Source organism: Heloderma suspectum, chromosome 6 (assembly GCF_057233095.1).
Source record: "Heloderma suspectum isolate Gila_16-S chromosome 6, 16-S_ref, whole genome shotgun sequence".
NCBI lineage: Eukaryota > Metazoa > Chordata > Lepidosauria > Squamata > Helodermatidae > Heloderma > Heloderma suspectum.
Genome location: NC_139463.1, coordinates 54,473,668 through 54,495,158, shown reverse-complemented (window position 1 = coordinate 54,495,158; position 21,491 = coordinate 54,473,668). Strand labels below are relative to the sequence as shown.

The 21,491-nt window shown below is 45.1% G+C and overlaps 1 protein-coding gene across 1 annotated transcript in view; it reads right to left on the bottom strand.

Annotated features, from left to right (window-relative positions):
• Window positions 1-21,491, bottom strand: part of EFCAB13 (EF-hand calcium binding domain 13) — a 236,485-nt gene that overhangs the window by 71,140 nt on the left and 143,854 nt on the right. Inside the window, exons 38-44 of the mRNA XM_084808226.1 lie at window positions 20,870-20,941; window positions 20,628-20,771; window positions 13,046-13,117; window positions 9,753-9,857; window positions 5,291-5,362; window positions 3,071-3,184; window positions 638-709 (exon numbers count right to left, since the gene is read on the bottom strand). Coding sequence (XP_084664352.1) covers window positions 638-709; window positions 3,071-3,184; window positions 5,291-5,362; window positions 9,753-9,857; window positions 13,046-13,117; window positions 20,628-20,771; window positions 20,870-20,941 — 651 coding nt within the window. The remainder of the gene's footprint in view (window positions 1-637; window positions 710-3,070; window positions 3,185-5,290; window positions 5,363-9,752; window positions 9,858-13,045; window positions 13,118-20,627; window positions 20,772-20,869; window positions 20,942-21,491) is intronic.

Genomic DNA, 21,491 nt, shown 5'->3' with positions numbered 1-21,491 from the left:
CTGAGAAATGATAAATGTGAAATTATTCACAGGGCTCTGGGTTTCCCTGCTTGGTTAACAATGCTTCTAAAGCAGCTTAGAACTGTGATACCCCGTCATAAAAAAATAAAATTAAAAACTTGGACAATCAACATTCTGTGCCAAGAAGAGTGGAACACTGCAATCTATATAAATTCTACAAATTTACATATTTTTTCTTTTGTATTTTGATAGTTTTGCATAATTTCTCTGGACTTGCTAAACTAGGGGCATGCAAGGAGCTATGCAGGAATGTGATGCCCTACCCCCTCTGACCTCTAGAAAGAACTCTGGTTTCTGACATGTCAGAAGGCCTTTCAGTGTCAAGTATATTATCTTAACCATAAGGGCTAGAAACCCTGCATTAAAAAAAAAAAATCTTTGGAAAGCGAGTCCTGCCTCTTTTGCCACATTCTGTGCTCTTGCAGAATCATGACATGCACCCAGTTCTAAGATAAACAAAGCTGCCCTTTGTTTATCACATTTGCTTTCATGACAGTGTGTTCCTCATCATCTAATTTCTGCCTCTGATTTTAGCCCTGCTAGGCACAGGTACTCTCTCCAAACGCTGCCAGTTTGCCTGAACAAATTTCTAACACAACTAATGAAACCCACGTACTGTCAGCTTGGGATTGTCTCCGGGTCTTCACCACACTTTTCATCAGTTCAGTCATGCTCACCTTCTCATTTTCTGCAAGGGCAAAATACTGAGATATGAGATAGATGTGATTGGCAATCTACAGTGCAGAAAGCAACTAAAGCAGGAGTGTGTGTGTGTTGAGGGGGGAGAGAAAGAATTTTTCAAATTCTTAAACTTCGCAGTTATAAATGGCAGCAGTATCTGTCATGACTGTGCTCCAAGACAGTGACTTCTAAGCCTAAACTGTTGATGCAAACCCAAAGGTATTGCTGGATGCCCCAAGTTCAGCCAGAGCCTGCTAACTCACATAAGAAGCGGAGGGGGGGGGGAGGAGTCACAGTTAGAGACCTAGATTTTGAAGACAGTGGCTCTGATCACCCAGATGGGCTGCCTAAACCCAGAGCTTTCAACTTCTCTTTGAACCCTCACCTATCTGGGAGACCAGCAAGTTGAGTCAGAGTGCCAGGCTCCAACTAGAATGCTGCCCATGGCAGTCTTCACTGAGAAGTATGGCTTAGGTGGACATGAAGGTCTCTGCACCAAGATATAAGGCCTCACTTTAGCTTAGCACCTTGTTGAAGCAACTTGTCTGCTACCACCATGTCATCTCTGGGGCTGCAGATCTTACTTCTGACATTCTCTGGGGGCCAAACTAGATGTGATGTGGGAGAATCACATTAGCCATGTTCAGGCGTTCCTGGAAGTGTGTTGTCTAAACACGCGAGGAGGGGGAGTGCTCCAACCAGCCCTGCTCTGTCATTGCTCACATATCCCAGCATGTGAAGGGCGACGTCTGAAGGGGAGTGCCCCCTCTGTCCATGGGGGCTCTCCAAGCGGTCTGGAACGCTGATTATCCATTCATTAACACTTGCTGAGTATGGTGGCTCAACCAGCTGTGGATCCAAAATGGCTCCTCCAAGTTACTATCCCACACATGATGTGGGGTGGGGGTGGGGTGGGGGTGGATTCAAGATGCATGGATATTTTCCCCTGCGGGAAGAAAGGCGGTTTGGGAAGGGTGTTCTTTGGCACACAAACAGCCTGCAGGGTGGGGATTAAACAGCCCCCTTCTGCTTCAGTTTTGACCTCCCCACCCCCGGCAATCTGCAAGTTTTAAAAAAGAGACTGGGAAACACTTCATGTCGAGCTTGGCCATTGGTTGCCTGCTATTCATCAGTGATCTTGACACCAGTAGCCAACTACTTGTTCCTGCTAAGCACTGCCGGACACTGCTGCCGGCCACCCTCTTGCCACCAGCCCAGCCTTTCCGCATCGTGTCTAGTGCCCCAAGGGTCTCTGGGGTTCCTCCTCCTTCTCCTTCCCTACAGAAATTGCTGGCAGGGCAGTGGCCTCAGCATCTGTTTCCTGAGATAGTCTAGGGCAGTCTTCTCCGACCGAGTGCCATATCTGAGGGCCAAGAAGAGTATATCTATTTGACTACAACTACCATCATCCTCAGCCAGCAATGGCTCTGCTGGGTGGGGATGATGGGAATTATGTGTTTATTATTAACAGTTATATACTGCCTTATATGATAAGCCCGGCTCTGTGATGGCTCCATCCCCTGAGCTTGATGAGATTTCATTGCCTATGTCCCCAGACACGGACCCCTCCTCCTCAGAGACACCTTCAGCTCTTGGGAGCCCACATTCACCACACCTGTCCCAGGGGCCGCCAGAAACATTGCAGCTCCACAGAACAGAGTATGCGCCCTTGAGCTGCAGACACATCTCCTCCAGGGACGAGGGCGGAGCTCAGCAAGAGGCACCAGATGGGTGCCTCGCTGGTGGAGGCCCTGCTGGTCGCTCTAGCCTGGTCTCACGAGGCACTGGGCGCAGTGGCGCTGTTGAGCCTTCTCTGCATGTGCCACCCCATTGCCTGCCTCTTTGTCAAGGTGTGCATTCCATCCCAGTTGGGACTGCAAGTATTTCCTAGCCTGATCTCTCCCCCCGCGCCCCCCCCAAACAGCAGTGACCCCTTTGCAGTGCTAGACGTGAACAGGAAACTGGAACGCACGGGTGAATATTCTAACAAGTGTTTATGCAAAACCACATAACATTTTTAACAGTTCAATGATCAACTTTACCTTTGCTGCTTCTGCCATTTATCTGGCTGTGAAAACATGCTGATGTAAATAATATCATTTATCTTTTTTTTAGGATAGGCAGAAGTGCTGCACGGTCTTTTCCTATTAGCTCTCAGAAATATGTAAGGTGAGACAGTATTATACCCATCCTTAGCATTGGAGGAATTGAAGTTCTGAGATAATGGGAGGCAATGAAATCATTTCATCGTGATCTAGTAAGCAGGACACAGACACAGGCTGCTTGATATAAACAATCATCCATGGTTTCTGGAATGTAAGATGTCAGGGATTTTAACAGAAACATCTTTCTTCCCAGGCATACTCACCATCCATTGTCACATGCTTCAATGCTTCTTGGAGTTGCTCTTTGCTTAAGTGGATCCCCATGTTGGACAAAAGGGAATCTACGTCTTCCACAGCAACCATATCCCCCTGGGAACCTAGACAGGGGAAAATGGATGGAAGGCCAGACTTTAGAGGCTACGGTAGAATTAATTAGCCCACAAAGCCCTAGCAGAAATGTCAAGTCTCTGCAAAATCCAAAAAATTCAATGTAAGAACATAACAGCAGTCCTGCTGGATCAGACCAAAGGACCATCTCACCCAGCATCCTGTTTCCATAGTGGCTGACAAGATGCCTCCGGGAAGCCTACCAGCAGGGTATGAAAGCAATAGCCCCTTTCCACTGTTGACCCTACTATCTAATCTTCAGGGGCCTCCAAATCTGGAGGTTCCATCTAGTTCCCATGACCAAGAGCTACTGAACACTCTGTCCTCTATGAACTGGCCTCATAGCCTTCAAACACCATTTAAGTTAGTAGCCATCACTACATCTTGTGGCAGCAAATTCTCTACACTAATCACACAAAGTCCTTCTTCTGTCTGTCCTGAATCTTTTGCCAAGTAGCTAGAGGTAACAGGAAATCTACCTGCAGGTAACTTCAGTCCATCCCTAGCATAACATGGAGCCAGAGGACTCCAGGCTCATGGCTGCAGCAGCATACCGTTCATTGGCACATGAAAGCCTCAACACACCTCAACACAGTGGGCTGGTCCGCATGACACAAGGGTGGTTAATAAGCCACTGTGGCTTGTTAGCCACCCCCATGCATGCTGGTTGCATGGTGCCCTATTTACCTAATTACCATCGCAGGGTGCAGCTTGTCCTAACGTCTGAACCTGCCAAGCATGGATGGATGGGTGGTGAACAAACCACCCAGCAACCCTACAACAGACCATGGTTCTGGGTGGTTGGTTAAGCAGCCCGCCCAGCCAGCCACCCTCACTGGGTTCGGATACTGCACCTGGCAAGGGTAATTCGGTAAATCGGGCAGCATGCATGGGGGTGGTTAATAAGCCTCTGTGACTTATTAATCACTCTTGTGTTGTGTGAACCCATCACTGTAATTAAACAAATGAGAAAAGTATCAAGTTGTGGGCTGTTTGAACAACCATGCATTCTGCATGTACTCAGAAGAAATGCCTTGCTACTTACCACATTTTGTAAGGATGAGGTTAGCAATTAGAACTGAATCCAGGGGCCAAGGGCTACTTCAGACTGGGCTTTTATCCTGTGATTGAGATGGCTCCTTCACAGAAGTTTGCAGGCTCTTTACATGACGCCGTGACCCTCCAGGGCGCCTCCTGCACTAAATGCCCTTTGTTCCGTTTTTAAATAGATTGCAGATAATGAACTATCAAATTACCCCGTTGTGTTTCGCTTCAGTTAACTCCGTGAGAAGAGTAAAGCGGCAAGAAGAGGGGCGAGAACAATGAAAGTTCTGGAAGACTCAGATACGGGGAGAAGGAGGGTGGAGGGTGGGGGAAAAGGAAGCATGTGAAAAAGGGAGTCGTTGTGATCCTGAATTTAAAAAGGAAGCAGAAAGCCCCGTTATAAATGCAGGATTTTAGGCTGGTGTAGAGATGCTCCAAGTCTGGGCTCAAATTAAACTTGGTCCAAGTTAATTGATTTCTACTGATTACTTTACTGCCATAATAGAAAGAGAAGCAAAATTCAGGCCCATATTGGGATGATGATGATGATTTCTGTAATGCCCCACAGCCAAAGCTCTCTGGGCAGTTTACAGAGATTGAAACATTAAAATACAATATACAAAGTTTAAAAGCCTTTTACATAAAACACAGACAATATACACATAGCTAAAGACGACTTTGAACAATCAGTCATAACCAAAGATAGATCCAGGACCAATTAAAAACTCATCATGTGCTGCCAAATGCCTGAGAGAAGAGGAAGGTCTTAACCTGGCGCCGAAAAGACAATAATGTTGGCGTCAAGCAGGCCTCATTGCAGAGATTGTTCCACAGGTGGAGGGCCACCACCAAGCAGGCCCTCTCCCTCGTTGCTGCCTTCCAAGCTTCCCTCTGGGGAGGCACCCAGAGGAGGACCTTAGATGATGAACGGAGAGTACGGGTAGGTTCACGTCAGAAGAGGTGCTCCATCAGGCATTGCAGTCCCAAGCTGTGTAGGTACCCATAACTGCATATATCCATGTTATCATCTTTGTATCAGAGACCCCACTTACCATCAGAGTGTGGGAGCTGCCGCATACCTCGAAGAGACTTCATTATTTCATTCAGGTTTACCTTCCCATCCACTGAAAGGGTATAAGAATGACTTAGAAAAGAGAGAAGCAGGATGGGATGCCACTACATTTTAGAGAAAAACACAGTTACGCCACAAATTCTAAAACCAGGGCTCAAGAAAGGAAAAGACAAAAGGGACAATCAGGAAAAGGGAGAGACACCGTGGCAGAGCTTAGGTGTCATTCTGCAGCAGTGCAGAGGCAGCAGTGGGGGCTCCTCTGCATCAAGGCCCTGGCCCACAAGAAAGGGATCCATGGGGGGGGGGGCAAAAGAGATGGGGAGAAGAGCCCGGGGGAAACCAGGGCAGGAATAGTAGCCTGGCAGCAGGTGGTTATTGTGACAACACCACTGGCCCACAGGGGAATCCCAGGCACAGGAAGCTGCCACCAGTCCCAGTAATGACCAGACACAGGGATATCAGAAGACATTTTGTTGCTGGAGGGCAGCAGAACAGCACACGAGGGCAGTAGAATAGTCAAGGTGCATAAGATTCAAGGCTGGTCAAGTTATTTTGGCACAGGAGGAAGAAAGTCCTACGAGCGGCCAGTAGCCAGGGTTGGGCTCTCCTAATTTTTCTCTGCCCCCTCATTTTTTCTACAAACAATTAAAAGGTGTACAAATATGTCTTTAAAAGACCTGCAGATCAGATGAACTGCTCCCCCACAACTTTTTTGGTGCCCTCCCCAAACGTTTAGACAGGCCTGCCTACAACTGCCCTTCCTGGCAGGACAACAAAAAGAATTAACCATTTGCTGCCCTGTCATGATGTCCAAAATTAGCTGCCTCAGGCAGCCCCCTCACATGGCCCTGAACAGACTTGTGCCCTCCTGAGACTGGGGTCTCCTAAGAGATCAAGGACTCCTATCTTCTCAGGGTCAAAATGGGTAATATGCTCAGCCCCCTCCAATCACCACGGGCAAAGGTTTCTCAGCACAATCCCTGGTTTCTCTGTGGTAGGAGCATGAAATGAGCAGGAAGGCACATCTGGGGGAGCAAAGCTGTTTGGCTCTTCTAGGCACTACACCCCAACCCAGTGGGTCCATGTTTTATTTTTAAAAATCAGAATTATGTTGGGATTACATATAGAGTTAGGTGAAACAGGCAGACAGCATGAAAATGAGATAAAAGTTTAAAGTCTAACTAGCCTAGAGACAGAATATTTCTAAGAAACATCTAGTTCTAGAGTCTAAGGGCCAGACTAAATGTTCTCCCCTAATCACATAATCGGACCAGTTCTGTTGCTTCCCGAGTCAACGTGGGCTTCCTTCCAAAGGCAGCAGAAGTGAACCTGCTCCAGAACAAGGCTGTCTTAGCAACTTGTGTTTTGGAGATGCAGAGACTTTTGTTTTGGTCTCCTGCAAGTTTCAGTTCTCTAACCGCTGAGCAGGGAGGAGGGGGGATGAAGGGAGTGCGGCTGAGTGACCAGGCCCACCTTCTAATCCTAGGGCACGTTTTCTCAGGGTCTCCAATCACTGTGCTTTTGCAGGAGAGACTAAATTCTACGGAGTTTTTCATTAAAATTCTCACCATCTTCCCTTTCTCTCCATTGTACATATAGGGGTTGTTTACATGTAATGACAGCCCTTTGGTTTAAAAACCAATCGGTTGGTTGGGACGCCCCTTCTGCTTTACTCCACAACCCATGATCGGCTCAGCAAGCCAATCGGCTCCTGCTGAGCTTGACATCCAAATCCAGACTGCTGGATTGTTTAGGGCCTAACAACCCAGCGGTTAACCCAACAACATGTTTAGCCCCTAAAGAACCCAGCAGTCTGGGTTCAGACATCACACTCAGCAGGAGCTGATTGTGAGTGGCTGAGCTGATCATGGGTTTCTGAGTAAAAGCGGAAGAGGCTGTCCCACTCATGCATGATGTCATTCATTCTGCTTCAACTCAATCCTTCTCTCAAACTTTTTCCTGCAAAATCTTCCTCTTTATATCTGGTTGGAGCCATGGAATCCTGTAGTGACTTGCAGAGCTCTGCAGGTTGCTTATCTCAAACAGCTGTGAAAAGGTTGAGAAACCTTTTTATCTTCCCCTGGAATTAAAAGGGGAAGCTTATAGTACCATCCGGATGAAATGTTGGGAGAACAGCTGCTTCTGCGGAGAAACAGAGGGGCTGAAATCTAAGATTAGATGTCGGAGTGTCATCTACTGAATGCTGTTTGAAACTCCTAAGCAATTAGGAGACATAAGGAAAAATGGCTCCAAATAGTATTTCTGAATTTAAACTACCAGCAATATCTGAAGACTTGTAATTAAATCTGCGTAAGTGTTTGGGTTTTTTGTTTCTGCAATTATACTTGCTTGTTGTGCTTTTGAAAGTGGAGGCTGGCAGTACCAAAGGAAAAAAGGAAAGGCTTGAGAACGCCACCTACACCCCTAATTGCTCCCTTGGCAAAGGTTTCTAGAAATGCCGGAGATGAAGAGGAGTTGCTTGCTTTGATATAAACTATGTCTTCTCAGCTACCAGAGCAGTCAAAGAAACTTGAAACAATTCAGGACTCAATTACTGCCCTTCAGGGGGCTGTGGATTTAATTAATATCTCTTTTCAAAAGATGGAATTGAAGGTAAATGCTCTTGAAGATTGGGTTACTGCTCATGAAATGGCCATGCAAGCTTCTCATAATATTTTGTCTGCTTGAATTTCTCAACTGGAGGCCTTCGCATGTAGAGCGAATCTATGTATCCTTGGTATTAAAGACGAGGCTAGTGATATAGGTTTGGCTGAATTTATGGATAAACTTTTGCATGAGCTATTTGCTTTACCATCTGATTTTTTACTTGATACTGAACATGCATATCGTGTTCCTGGTTCAATCTGTGGCACTAAAGGAACTTTTGGGACTGTTATTGTTCAATTTTCACAAGTCTCTACAAAAAATTACCTTATGCGTCTGGCAAGAGAACGAAGTGAGCTTTGGTGGGGACCAGCAAATGACAAGATTATGCTCTTTCCTGATTGTACTAAAGAAATTGCTGAGAGAAGAAGGCAATTCACCAAGGCAAGAAGTTTGGCAAAGCAAATTAACCTGCAATATCATATTAAATGTCCGGCTTCATTTTGCATTCTTTTTGAAGGCCAGATGAAAAGATTTTTGGATCCTGATGCAGAATCATTTTTAATTGGTATTAAAATTAAAACAAGGGAACCAACTCTCTCAGCCTCCAGAGTTGGAACTTAGCTGTTCTTTTGAAGTGCTGTTTGGGCTATAGCTGATAAGACTTCTAGGCAGTATGCCAGAGTAAATGTTTGCTTGTTTTCTTTCTCCTTCTTTTTGTGTTATATTGTAATAAAATGCCTATTTGTGTATGTGTGTGTACATATATAAATATATTTTAGATATATTACTTAAAATATACAAATGATTTGCATTTGTTTTTTATCTTTTTCTTAAACTTTTTTCCTTTTTAATTATTATTATTAATATCATTATGGGATTATTATTATTACTATTTCTTGTTGGCTAAACCTTTAATGTTTATTAATATGCATTAACTGAATGGTAACATATGGCCAATGGAAATGGATTGTTTGCTCCCATTCCTTTGCTAGAAGACTGAGGTTATGATACTGAAAAATAAGGTTTACCGTTTGTGGTGTAGCGGATTGAAGATTTAATAATACTTGCAAGGCTTGGAAGAATGCTGTATAGGTATAATCTGAAATTGGATTTCTATTTGGATATTTGGTCAGTTCTTACTGAAGTTTAATATAATCTTTTTTTCTTTCTTTTTTTCTCTTCCTTCTTTTGCTATCCTCCCTTTTTTCTTTTCCTCAGAATACTGTAATGTTGGAAACTGAAGATTCTGATTATGCTGTTGGTAGTGTTTATTCTATTTATAAAAATAAAATAAAAATTGATTAAAAACAAAACAAAGTCTTCCTCTTTGAGACACCCTTTGATTTCTCAGTCATTCTGTGTTGTCTCTGTGTTTGTCTTTGTGTGCAACTAGGCAGTGAATCTATTTTCCCCCTCCCCAAGTTAGGAAACAGAAATTAAGAGCGCAATTGCTCTGTAAGTAATCTGAATCCTGTGTGTGTGTGTGTGTGTGTGTGATATTATCCCCCATATCTATGTTTCTCGCTGTTATGTATTCTGGGGGAGGGGTGGTGGTGGTACTGTGCGTTAGTTATGGCTTCTGAACCTTGGCAGCTCCTGTAGAATTGGGAGCAACAACAGTGGGTGGAGTTTCTGCTAAGCCCTCCCTTCTGTGTGTGCTGAATAAAGAACAGTTGTGTTTGAGGCCACCAGAAGACACTCTTCTTTCCTGCACAGGGTACCTGCCACGCTCCCGCGTTTAGGGTTCGTAAACTCACAGTGACACCATGCTCGGACTGCCTCCTCTTCTACCCCTTGTCCTGCAAAACTCCAGCATATTATCTCTCAGTTCTCACCATCAACTGTAACTTGCTTGAGGGCCTCTTGCATCTCCTGTTCAGTTAAATTAATCCCCATGTTTTCCAGAATGGAATCCAGGTTTTTGACGGGGACCCTGTTCCCTTAAAGTGGGAAGGAAGGAAGGAAGGAAGGAAGGAAGGAAGGAAGGAAAGCAAACATGGACAAGGAGTAATCAACCTTTTAAAGTAATAGACCACATAAACCCCTTTGTAACTGTACTCCCGCTATATTATGTTTAAAAGACAGAAAAAATAGATTTTTTATATGGTGATATGGGATCTTTCTTTATTACATTTATATCCCACCTTTCTTCCATTGTGGAACTCAAGGTGGCTACATGTGGTTCCCAGGTGGTCCAAGCACTGACCAGACACAGACCTGCTTAGCTTCAGCAAGTCGGTGGCCTCATGTGCCTTCAGACCATGCCCTGGGATGCAGTGAAGGGACAAGCATCTTCCAAAACACAAAAGAGGGGGTGAGAAGGGCTGAGGTCTGCATTAGTGCCTATTCTCTGGGACCCAAAGTTATCATCTCCTTTTCTGACGACCAATGGGTGGCCTGGGGATACTCTTACTCATAGTTCCCTCCCACTACTATACCTTCTACCAGCCTCCCAACTTGGTCCAAGCTCTCTTCCTTTATCTCCACCCCCATCACTTGGTGGCACTGACACGGACCTTTTATAAGGCCAAGGATGCCCAGGACTGAAGCCTTACAAGACCTCCAGTGTCTTGTGCAGGCAGCTTGCCTTGGTGGTGGTGGTGGAGGACACCACCATCTCAAGCATACACAACACCAGCAGGGACCACTTTGATGTTCAGATGGTATCTGATCCATTCCCATTTCATAGTCAGGCAGGATGGAGTTGACCTGCCATCCCCAGACCGAGTTACTTCCCATAACAAACGCAACACCTATTTGCATCCATAATTGGGACTGCTGTATTCACTTTGAATTAGCAGGACATACTTTGAAGGTTTTGCAAGCCAGCTCAAGCTAGGAGTGTTTGACTGAGGCTTTAAGACAGTGGTGGGCAGTGTCAGAGGCCCCGGGGGCCAATTTCTGCCCCCAGAACCTGCTATGGGCTGCACATCCCCCTGCTGCCACGAAAATCGCTGTTGCTGAATCGCTGCTGCCAAACTTGGTGGTGAGAAAAAAGCTGCATCTTTGTTTTAAAACCAAGGAGCACGGGGAGCACATGCGTTGTTTTAATGCAAAGTTGCACCCTAGAAGCCCCAGGGAAGCACAACTTTGCAGTGAAACAAGGTACGTGCGTCCCACCTGCTTTGTTTTAAAGCAAAAATTTGGCTTTTTTCTTGCTGCTGCACTCCACTGAAATTCCATACTGCAGCAGTGATTTGGGGGTGGCAGGTGCCACAGAAAGGATGGAGGGGAGCATATGGCCCACGGGCCTCGTGTTGCCCACCCCTGCTCTAAGGCATGGGGGACAAATCCCTGCTGTCCTTCTCAAAGGGTACTCTGCAGATCCTATGTGGTCTAAGCTCAGAAGGATTATCTGGAGGACACCACTGTAATCTACTGGCAGATGGAGGGGGGCAGGGATTCTTATACTCCTGGGCTGTGTTTCCACCAGCGATTTACTCCAACTTGGCTGCACAGTGCGGTCTCTGTGTTTCCATGACGTCGTGGCCATTCAGCTCCAGCCCCGCATTTTATCGCTGAACAACCGCTTCTTCTGAGACTGCTTATCGTCAGACTTTTCCAGCTTACAGCTGCTCTATTACTGAACTGTTTCCACAATCACACTGGGTCCGGTATCATAGTCCTGCCATGGGGCATGTAGCCCAGCCTTTGTGGGTATGCCGCTCTGGCCTTCCCTCCCTGTTTTCCGGATGTTTCATTGCTGTTTTGGAGCAGGATGCAGAGGGATCAACTTTTAAAACATCATTGAAAATAAACACCAGAACACAGCCCATGACCCCAGTCAAGGGGTGTTTTCTCCCATTGTGCTGAATGAGGCTTGCCCTCTCAACGACCACAGAAATAACAGAGAAGCCCCTCAATTGACAAGGCACATACCAAAGCCCAATTCCTTAAATGCGATTAAGCGCGATGGTGAGGCTACGGTCCATAGCCTTGGGACGCAACTCCTTCACAGCTTCCATATAGAGATCCTGTGCGTTAAAATGGGGGCTGGTTTTGCTCTCTTTCCCACAACAAACTCATTTGTGTCTCCTCAAAAGTAACTCCCATTGTGGTGGATGAGGCTGAGATTCCCCCTCAATTGAAATGGCACACATTAAAGCCCAATTCCTTAAATGCATGTAAGCGACCAAGTGAGGCTCCGATGAATTGCCTTAGGAAGAAAGTACATCGCAGCTTGCTTATAGCTATCCTGCAGGTTACAATGGGGGCTGGATTCTGTCTTTGTCTTTACTACTCTCTTTCCCACAACAAACCCATTAGTGTCTCCTCAGAAGTAACTCCCATTGTGCTGAATGAGGCTTGCCTTTGAATGCCTACATCAGAACTTACAGAGATTCCCCCTCAATTGAAATGGCACACTTTTAAGCCCAATTCCTTAAATGCAATTAAGCCAATCTCAAGGCTTTGGTCCATTGCCTTAGGATGTAACTCATTCACAGCTTCCAAATAGAGGTCCTGTGCATTAAATGGGGACTGGTTTCGCTCTTTCCCACAACAAACCCATTACTGTCTTGTCAGATGTAACTCCCCTTGTGGTCAATGAGGTCCCCTGGGTTAAAATGGTGGGTGGTTTCCCTCTTTGTGTTCTCCCCCCACTTTCCCAGCACAAGCATATGTGTGTCTACTTGGAAGTAACTCCCGTTGTGCTCAATGAGGCTTGCTCCTGAAATGCAGGTGCATCTGGACTTTCAGGGGAAAGGAGAAAGGGGGGAGAGGGGGGAAGCCTCTCTTCACAGCAAAGCTGGTTCCTTTTTAAAAATCCAGTTCTCCTCCATTAGCTTCTCCTCCCGTTGTCCTGGAAACATGGCCAAGAAGGCGGGAACATGGATGAGGTCATCAGACCAACCCAGACTCCACTCAGACTCCACCCAGCCATCACTTGATTAGAGCTCAGTGGAAACAGCACAGAGCCCCAGGCTACAGCGATGATAAGCCGGGACTTTAAGCACTGTGGAAACTGGAAAAGGAGAAGATGCAATTGGGGAAACACGGCAACAAAGTTGAAAACAAAATGAAGCTGATAGGATGGAAACACACCCCTGGACAATGAAAAGCAGAACAGTATCAATATGAAAAGCAGAACAGTATCAATACGATGACCTGCAGCTCTGTTTTCACTTACTTTCAGCTTGGGAAAAGCGTCGAGTCTTGGTCAGGCCAAACATAAAGTCTTTCAAACTCACTGTTCCATCAGCTGCAAAGGAATAAATTAATGAATCTACTTCAAATTAGAAAAAGAAGCAAAAAAATGTACAGCTGACAATCAAATAATATTGAACTGACTAATCATCAGCCTTTTATTAATTGATTCATTGTTAGAAGGGAAGACCATATTAATATTTTTGTTTACATTCCCTTTTACACTAGCACACTAGAAGTAAAACAGCCTTTTTCTTAAATCTCCAAATAAAATTGCCCTTCTTTGATTAATCAACTAAAGCTTTATTTCATTAAGGGAGCAATCCTATGGCTGCTAGTCAGTGGCTAGACCGCCATAGGATATGTGGGTTTCTGGAAACCAACCTCGGAGCCCATGCGGTGGTGCACGCGCTGGTCTCCTCTCGGCTTGATTTCTGTAATGCACTGTACTTGGGGCTGCCTGTATATTTAGTTCGGAAACTTCAACTGGTATGAAATATGGCAGCCAGGTTGGTTTCTGGGACGTCCCATGGAGACCATATTATACTGGTTTTAAAATCTTTACACTGGCTGCCAATTTGTTTCCGCGCAAAATATAAAGTGCTGGTTCTGACTTTAAGGCCTTACATGCAATAGGTCCAAGGTACCTCAGGGAGCGCCTTCTCCCCTGTGTCCCAGTCCGCCACCTAAGGTCCTTGGAGGGCTCCCTGCTGCGGCTGCCTAAGGTGAGACTGGCAGCCACACGCCAGAAGACCTTTTCCTTGGCCGCCCCTCAGCTGTGGAATGACCTGCCAGCTGAAATGTGCCTGCTGACCTCTTTGAAGGTTTTTAAGCAGGCATTGAAGACTGTTATTCCGGCAGGCCTTCCCCTTTTAGAACTCTCATTCTTTTTGCTGATTTTTGTATACTGTTTTTAAGCTGTGTTGTTTTAAGCTGTGTTGTTTTACTGTTGGATTTTTTAAAAATTGTTTTTAGTTTAAAGTTGTTTTTAGTTATATGTTGTTTGCATATATTGTCAAATGGTTTGTAAACTCTGTATATTGTATTTTAATGTTTCAACTTTTGTAAACCACCCAGAGAGCTTTGGTTATGGGGTGGTATATAAATGTAATAAAAATAAATAAATAAATAAATAAATAAAGGGAGGCCCTTCAAAACAGAGTTCTTAGAAAACTTTTGATTTTGCCTCCTGGCGCTCCCACTGCCTTGGTTTGGGCAGAGGTGGGTCTTCCCGCCATTAGAGCTCGTACTCACTGTGCCTTGATTAATTACTGGAGAACTTTAAAATAATCTTCTGTCTGGGTTTTGCCTACATTATGTTATGAACAGCTGTTAAATAGTAAATTCTGAAGCTCAAGGTATTATAATTTGCTACAATCCTATTTCACTTCAGTTGATGCATTTTCTACTCTGAACTCAAACGAGAGACTTCGTGAATGTATCTTTGGTCACAGTGTTTCCCTGGACAGACAGGCTATTAATAATTCAAAATTGTCAAAATGGTACAAGTTTTACAAATATGACCACCAAAGAGCTGTCTATTTGACAAAGCTTACTTTCTGAAAACTAAGGCAAGTATGGCTCTTCGTTTTCAAACTATGCCAACAGCAACGATTGATGGCACATATTCTCAGATTTGTCTGGCTCAGTGTTTATGTATTTGTGATGTTCCAGAGACTGAAGATCTATGACATTATTCACTGTCCTGCCCTTTATACTCTGAACCACGATCTAAATTTCTGGGTTTTATTTTGTCTTATCTGTACTGAAACGCTGTTCCAGAGAAGATTTTCTATCTTTTGTCTGATATAGATTCCACTGTATGTCACAAGGTCTCTTTCTTTGCTTTGGCAGCATTGAAAATTCATGCAAAATTCATTTCTGACAATGCAGTTGACTGTTTTGGGGATGCCTTGTTTTAATGGCCTTTTACATGGCTGTTTTACTTTTCAGAACATAATATGTGAAAGTAGTATATTTTAAATTAATGTAAATGAATTTTAAATAACACATTGTGAATATATTTTAGTTTTAACCATTTTAGATTTTGACCTTACATTGTATCTGCACTAATATGTTTCAGTTGTTAAGTTGTTTTGTATATGTGAATGGCCTATGGCCCACTACTAAATAAATGTAGTGGTTTAGACTCTCGGCAGCCTTTCCTCTCTGCAAGGGTGGGGGACCTATTAAAATGGTCTGCCTTCAGAGACTAATGGATTCTGATGGATTCTAGAGGGCTCTGGGGGGGTCTCCTGCCAGTATGGCTGGCACTCCTGTCGAAGCCCAGGTCGCTCTGTGGAATGCAGAGTTGACTCAGGCAGTTGACATGCCCAAGCACCCTCTCCCTCTGAGCAGAGCCTGGCCAGCTCCTTGGTATACATACGAGCTGAGGGCAATGAAGCAAGAGGGGAGACAGCTAGAACGCAGGTGGAGGAAAACTCGTGCTGAGTCTGACCGAACACAGGTAAGAGCTCATCGAGCCTACACTGTGGCGGTGAGGGTGGCAAAGAGACAATTCCTTTCCACCAGCATTGCATCTTCTCAATGTCATCCAGCAGAGCTTTTCTGAGTGGTTCGTGGCCTGTTACATTCTGGGCCAGGGAGAGAGACTTTGGAACCCTCAGTATCACGCTGTGACGAGTTTGCACAGCACTTTGAAGATAAAGTCACTAAGATTCGTCATGAATTGGACACCACGATTAATGCAGTTCCATTGGTAGAGGCATTCAGAGCACTGTCTGGTCCAGTTCTATTGGATGAGTTTCAGTTATTGAGGCCTGAGGATGAGGACAAAGTGCTTGGCCAAGTCCAATCGACCACTTGTGTGCTTGACCCTTGCCCTTCGTGGCTTATTACATCAAACAAGGAGGGGATGTAACAGCTCTGATAGCGCCCAATAATAGTCTTCAGATACATGTAGGAAGAAAGCCAGACTATGAAGCACATGGTCTTCGATGTCTATATACTAATGCCCAGAGTATGGGAAACAAACAAAATGAACTTGAACTCTTAATACAAGAGGGAAATTATGACCTGATAGGTATAACTGAGACTTGGTGGGATGACTCTCATGACTGGAATACAGCAATTGAAGGATATAACTTGTTCAAAAAGAACAGGAGGAACAGAAAGGGAGGTGGGGTTGCACTGTATGTGAAAAATACATATCTCTGCACAGAAATACAGGAGGAGGAGCTTGGGAGCCCCATCGAGAGCATCTGGGTTGAAATAAATGCAGCAAAGAATAAAAGGAACCTGGTGGTCGGAGTCTACTACTGGCCACCCAATCAAGGAGAAGACAAGGATGAAACTTTTGAAAAGCAAATAGCCAATGTTTTAAGGAAGCATGATGTAGTAGTAATGGGGGACTTCAATTTCCCCAATATTTGTTGGAAGACAAATTCTGCAAAACATGGCCCCTCCAGGAAATTCCTGACTTGTGTGGCGGATAACTTCCTCCTACAGAAAGTAGAGGAAGGAACTAGAGGATCGGCTATCCTTGACTCGATCCTAACCAACAGAGATGACTTAGTGGATAAACTAGCAGTTACAGGAACTCTGGGGGAAAGCGACCATGTTGTACTTGAGTTCTTGGTTTTAAGGGAAGCAAAAGCCAAGTCTAGTCAAACGCGTACCCTGGATTTTAGGAAAGCTGATTTTAATAAACTCAGAACAATGATCAGTAAGGTCCCATGGCAAGCGACGCTAACGAGAAAAGGAGTCCAAGATGGGTGGGAGCTTTTAAAAAAGGAAATTCTCAAGGCACAATCACAAACAATTCCAACAAGAAGAAAAGGTGGAAGACAACAGAAGAAGCCAATGTGGCTTCACAAAAAGCTTAGGGATGACCTGAAAACAAAAAAGGACACATATAGGAAGTGGAAAGAAGGCCAAGTAACAAAGAAAGAGTACAGGCAGGTAGCACAGAATTGCAGGGATGGCGTCAGGAAGGCTAAAGCTGAGAATGAGCTGAGGTTAGCAAGGGATGCTAAAAACAACAAAAAGGCTTTCTTCAGCTACGTGAATAGTAAAAGGCAGAGGAAAGAAATGGTGGTTCAGCTATTAAATAAGGATGGCAAAACGATAATAGATGACAAAGAAAAGGCAGAGGTGCTCAATTCCTACTTTGGCTCAGTCTTCTCCCAAAAGAGGGTCTATGACCCCCCTGGCAAAGGGGAAGTACGGGCTGAAGGGGCAGGACTGCAGCTTGAGATCGATAGGCATATGGTCAAGGAATACCGAATTACTTTGAATGAGTTCAAATCTCCAGGGCCAGATGAACTGCATCCTAGAGTAATAAAGGAACTGGCAGAAGAACTCTCAGAACCGCTGTCTATTCTCTTTGAGAAATCATGGAGGATGGGGGAAGTGCCAGATGACTGGAGGAGGGCTAATGTTGCCCCTATCTTCAAAAAGGGTAAAAAGGAGGAACCTGGGAACTACAGACCAGTCAGTCTGACATCAATCCCTGGGAAAATTCTGGAGCAGATCATAAAGCAATCCATCTGGAAGCACCTTGACAACAATGCCATGATTACTCGAAGCCAACATGGATTTGTTAAAAACAAGTCCTGCCAGACAAATCTGATCTCATTTTTTGATCAAGTCACCTCCCTTGTAGACCGTGGGAATGCTGTAGACATCATATACCTCGACTTCAGCAAAGCTTTCGACAAAGTGCCCCATGATATCCTGATGAGCAAACTAGCTCGAAGTGGGCTAGATGAAACAATGATCCGGTGGATCCACAGTTGGCTACAGAATCGGACTCAAAGAGTGCTTATCAATGGGACCTTCTCAAACTGGGGAGAGGTAACGAGTGGGGTACTGCAGGGCTCAGTCCTGGGCCCAGTGCTCTTCAACATTGTTATTAATGACTTGGAGGAGGAGGTGCAGGGAATGCTGATCAAATCTGCAGATGACACAAAGTTGGGCGGGATAGCTAATACTTTGGAAGACAGAAACAAAATTCAAAGTGATCTGGATAGACTGGAGTGCTGGGCAGAAAACAACAGAATGACATTTAACAGGGATAAATGCTAAGTTCTGCACCCAGGAAAAAGAAACCAAATGCACAGTTACAAGATGGGGGATACGTGGCTCAACCACACTACAAGCGAGAAGGATCTTGGAATTGTTGTCGATCACAAGCTGAATATGAGCCAACAATGTGATGTGGCTGCAAAAAAGGCAAATGCTCTTTTGGGCTGCATTCATAGAAGCATCGCTTCCAAATCCCGGAAAGTACTAGTTCCCCTCTACTCAGCACTGGTTAGGCCTCATCTGAAGTACTGTGTCCAGTTCTGGGCACCACACTTTCAGAAGGATGCAGACAAACTGGAGAGGGTTCAGAGGAGGGCAACAAAGATGATCAGGGGACTGGAAACAAAGCCCTATGAAGAGAGACGGAAAAAACTGAACATGTTTAGCCTTGAGAAGAGAAGACTGAGGGGAGATATGATAGCACTCTTCAACTACTTGAAAGGTTGTCACAGAGAAGAAGGCCAGGATCTCTTCTTGATCATCCCAGAGTGCAGGACACGGAATAATGGGCTCAAGTGACAGGAAGCCAGATTCCGGCTGAACATCAGGAAAAACTTCCTGACTGTAAGAGCAATACGACAATGGAACCAATTACCTGGGGATGTGGTGGGCTCTCCCACACTGGAGGCCTTCAAGACGAGGCTGGGCAGCCATTTGTCAGTGATGCTCTGACTTGGATTCCTGCATTGAGCAGGGGGTTGAACTCGATGGCCTTGTAGGCCCCTTCCAACCCTACTATTCTATGATTCTATGATTCTATGTCTGGCTGGATCCAGGAGGTTGTAAATTCCTCCATGACAGAGGGAGTGATGCCTTCCTCTTTAAAAGAGGCGGTAATTAGGCCACTCCTAAAAAAGCCCAACCTGGATCTGAAGGACGTTAACAGTTATAGGCCAGTGGCCAACATCCCCTTCCTTGGCAAGGTGCATGAGTGGGTGGTTGCAGGACAACTCCAGACACTCTTGAGTAAAACAGATTTTCCAGATCCATTTCAATCGGGCTTCAGGCCTGGTTTTGGAACAGAAACTGCCTTGGTCATCCTGTGGGATGACCTCTGCCGGGAGAAGGTCAGGGGGAGTGCGACCCTGTTGATTCTGTATTTTCTGTATTTTTTTGCTGTACGCCGCCTTCCTGGACCTCTCAGCGGCTTTCGATACCATCGACCATGGTATCCTTCTGGATAGGTTGTCTTGGCTGGGAGTTGGAGGTACTGCACTGCAGTGGTTCCACTCCTACTTGGATGGCCAATTCCAGAAGGTGGTGCTGAGGGATTATTGATCTGTGCCTTGGCAATTGTGCCATGGGGTTCCACAGGGCTCTATTTTATCCCCCATGCTGTTCAACATCTACATGAAACTGCTGGGGGAGGTTATCCAGAGGTGTGGGCTGAGGTGCCATCAATATGTGGATGACACCAGCTCTACCTTTCTTTCTCATCAAACCCAGGTGAGGCAGTGGCTGTTCTGAATCAGGGCCTGGGCACAGTAATGGACTGGATGAGGGCCAATAAATTGAAACTCAATCCAGACAAGACGTAGGTAGTGGGTGGCTCGTCTGCCTGGCTAGGTGATATTCAACCTGTTTTGGAGGGGGTCGTGCTCCCCCTAAAGGATCAGGTTCATAGTTTGGGGTTGCTCTTGGACCCAGAACTGTCACTAGAGGCACAGGTGGACTTGGTGGCATGGAGCACTTTTTATCAGCTTAGGCTGGTATACCAACTACGCTCTTATCTGGACAGAGATAGCCTAGCTACAGTTATTCATACCCTGATAACTTCTCGTCTGGATTACTGCAATGTGTTATATGTGGGGCTGCCTTTGAAAACAGTCTGGAAACTTCAGCTAGTCCAAAATAGTGTAGCAAGGTTGTTAACAGGGACTGGCCAATGAGATCACATTACGCCAGCAGTTTTCCAGCTGCACTGGCTGCCAGTCCATTTCCAGGCCCAATTCAAAGTGCTGGTATTAACATTCAAAGCCTGTAACAGCTTGGGGCCAGGTTATCTGAAGGATCGCCTCCTCCTATATGTGCCTGCCTGGACCCTAAGATCATCCTCAGCGGTCCTTCTCCATGAGCCCCTGCCAAAGGAAGTGAGGCAGGTGGCTACCAGGAAGAGGGCCTTTTCTGCTGTGGCACCCTGGCTGTGGAATAAGCTCCCTAAGAGGTTCACCTGGCACCTATGTTGTATTCCTTCCGGCACCAGGTGAAGACCTTTTTATTCTCCCAGGCATTTTCGCTTTCTAGACTTTTAGCTTTGGTGTTTTAAATCTGTATTTTAAATCTCTGCATTGCTGCTAGGTTTTGTTCAGGTTTTATTCTGCTGTATTGTTATATTGTGGTTTTAATGCTTTTATATTTTATATTGTTTTATCCTGTGCTTTTTGGTTTTAATTTTTGTGAACCACCCAGAGAGCTTTGGCTATTGGGTGGTCTAGAAATGAAATAAATAAATAAAGGAATGGCCACCATAATAATAATAATAATAAATTCCTAAGCCCAATTCTGCTGAAAAGCCTTACCATTCTTGGTAACATGCTTCAGCGCCAGCTGGATTTCATCTGGAGATAAATGGAGGCCCATAGTATGCATGATGGGATCCAGTTCGTCAACTTTCAGCTTGCCCTGTTTAATTCTCTTCATGGTTTTCATAGCTCCTTCCATCTCTGAGAAAAACAAGAGGTGACACAATGAAGCAACCAAAGGCAGGATTCACAACAAAGCATGTTACAGGCATGACAGTTGTGGCAAGTTTTGTACTTGCCTACAGCTGTGGAGAATCGCTGCGTATTTGGCAAGCCTTTCATGAATTCTTTCAGATTCACTTGCCCTTCACCTGAAAAGCAGAGCAGAGAGAAATTAGAAAAAAAAAAACAAGAAGCAAAGAGGCAGCTGAGGTCTGCTTCCTGTGGCCATGAGTCCAAGGCCATGGCCACATGCAAACAAAACTGAATAGTTTAGATCTGGGCTGGGAAAACTGTGGCCTAGAGGCAACATATGGACCTTGGCCTAGTTTCATGTGGATCTCAGTCTAGTTTCAAGTCCTATCCACTTTGCAAACTCTGTGCACTTTGGCTCCACTCCCACCCATCTTTGGCTCAGGCCCATACTTACTGCTGGAATGTGGACCCTGACAGGTTTTGACTGAGGTAAGGCACCTTTGATATCATGGTAGTATTTCCTAAACTTCTGATACTGCAAGGACACTACTTTTTCTGAATTAAAATTGGAGGCACTCTTACACCCCAAAAGGTTTATTTTTAGATTGTGTGTAAGGGAGGGGGAAGGAACCTATCTGCTGCATTTCTATGTGGATCACTATCCGAGCGTGCCTCCTGACTGGAAGGAGACTTGTCCAGAGCACTGACTCATGCAGAGACAAAACA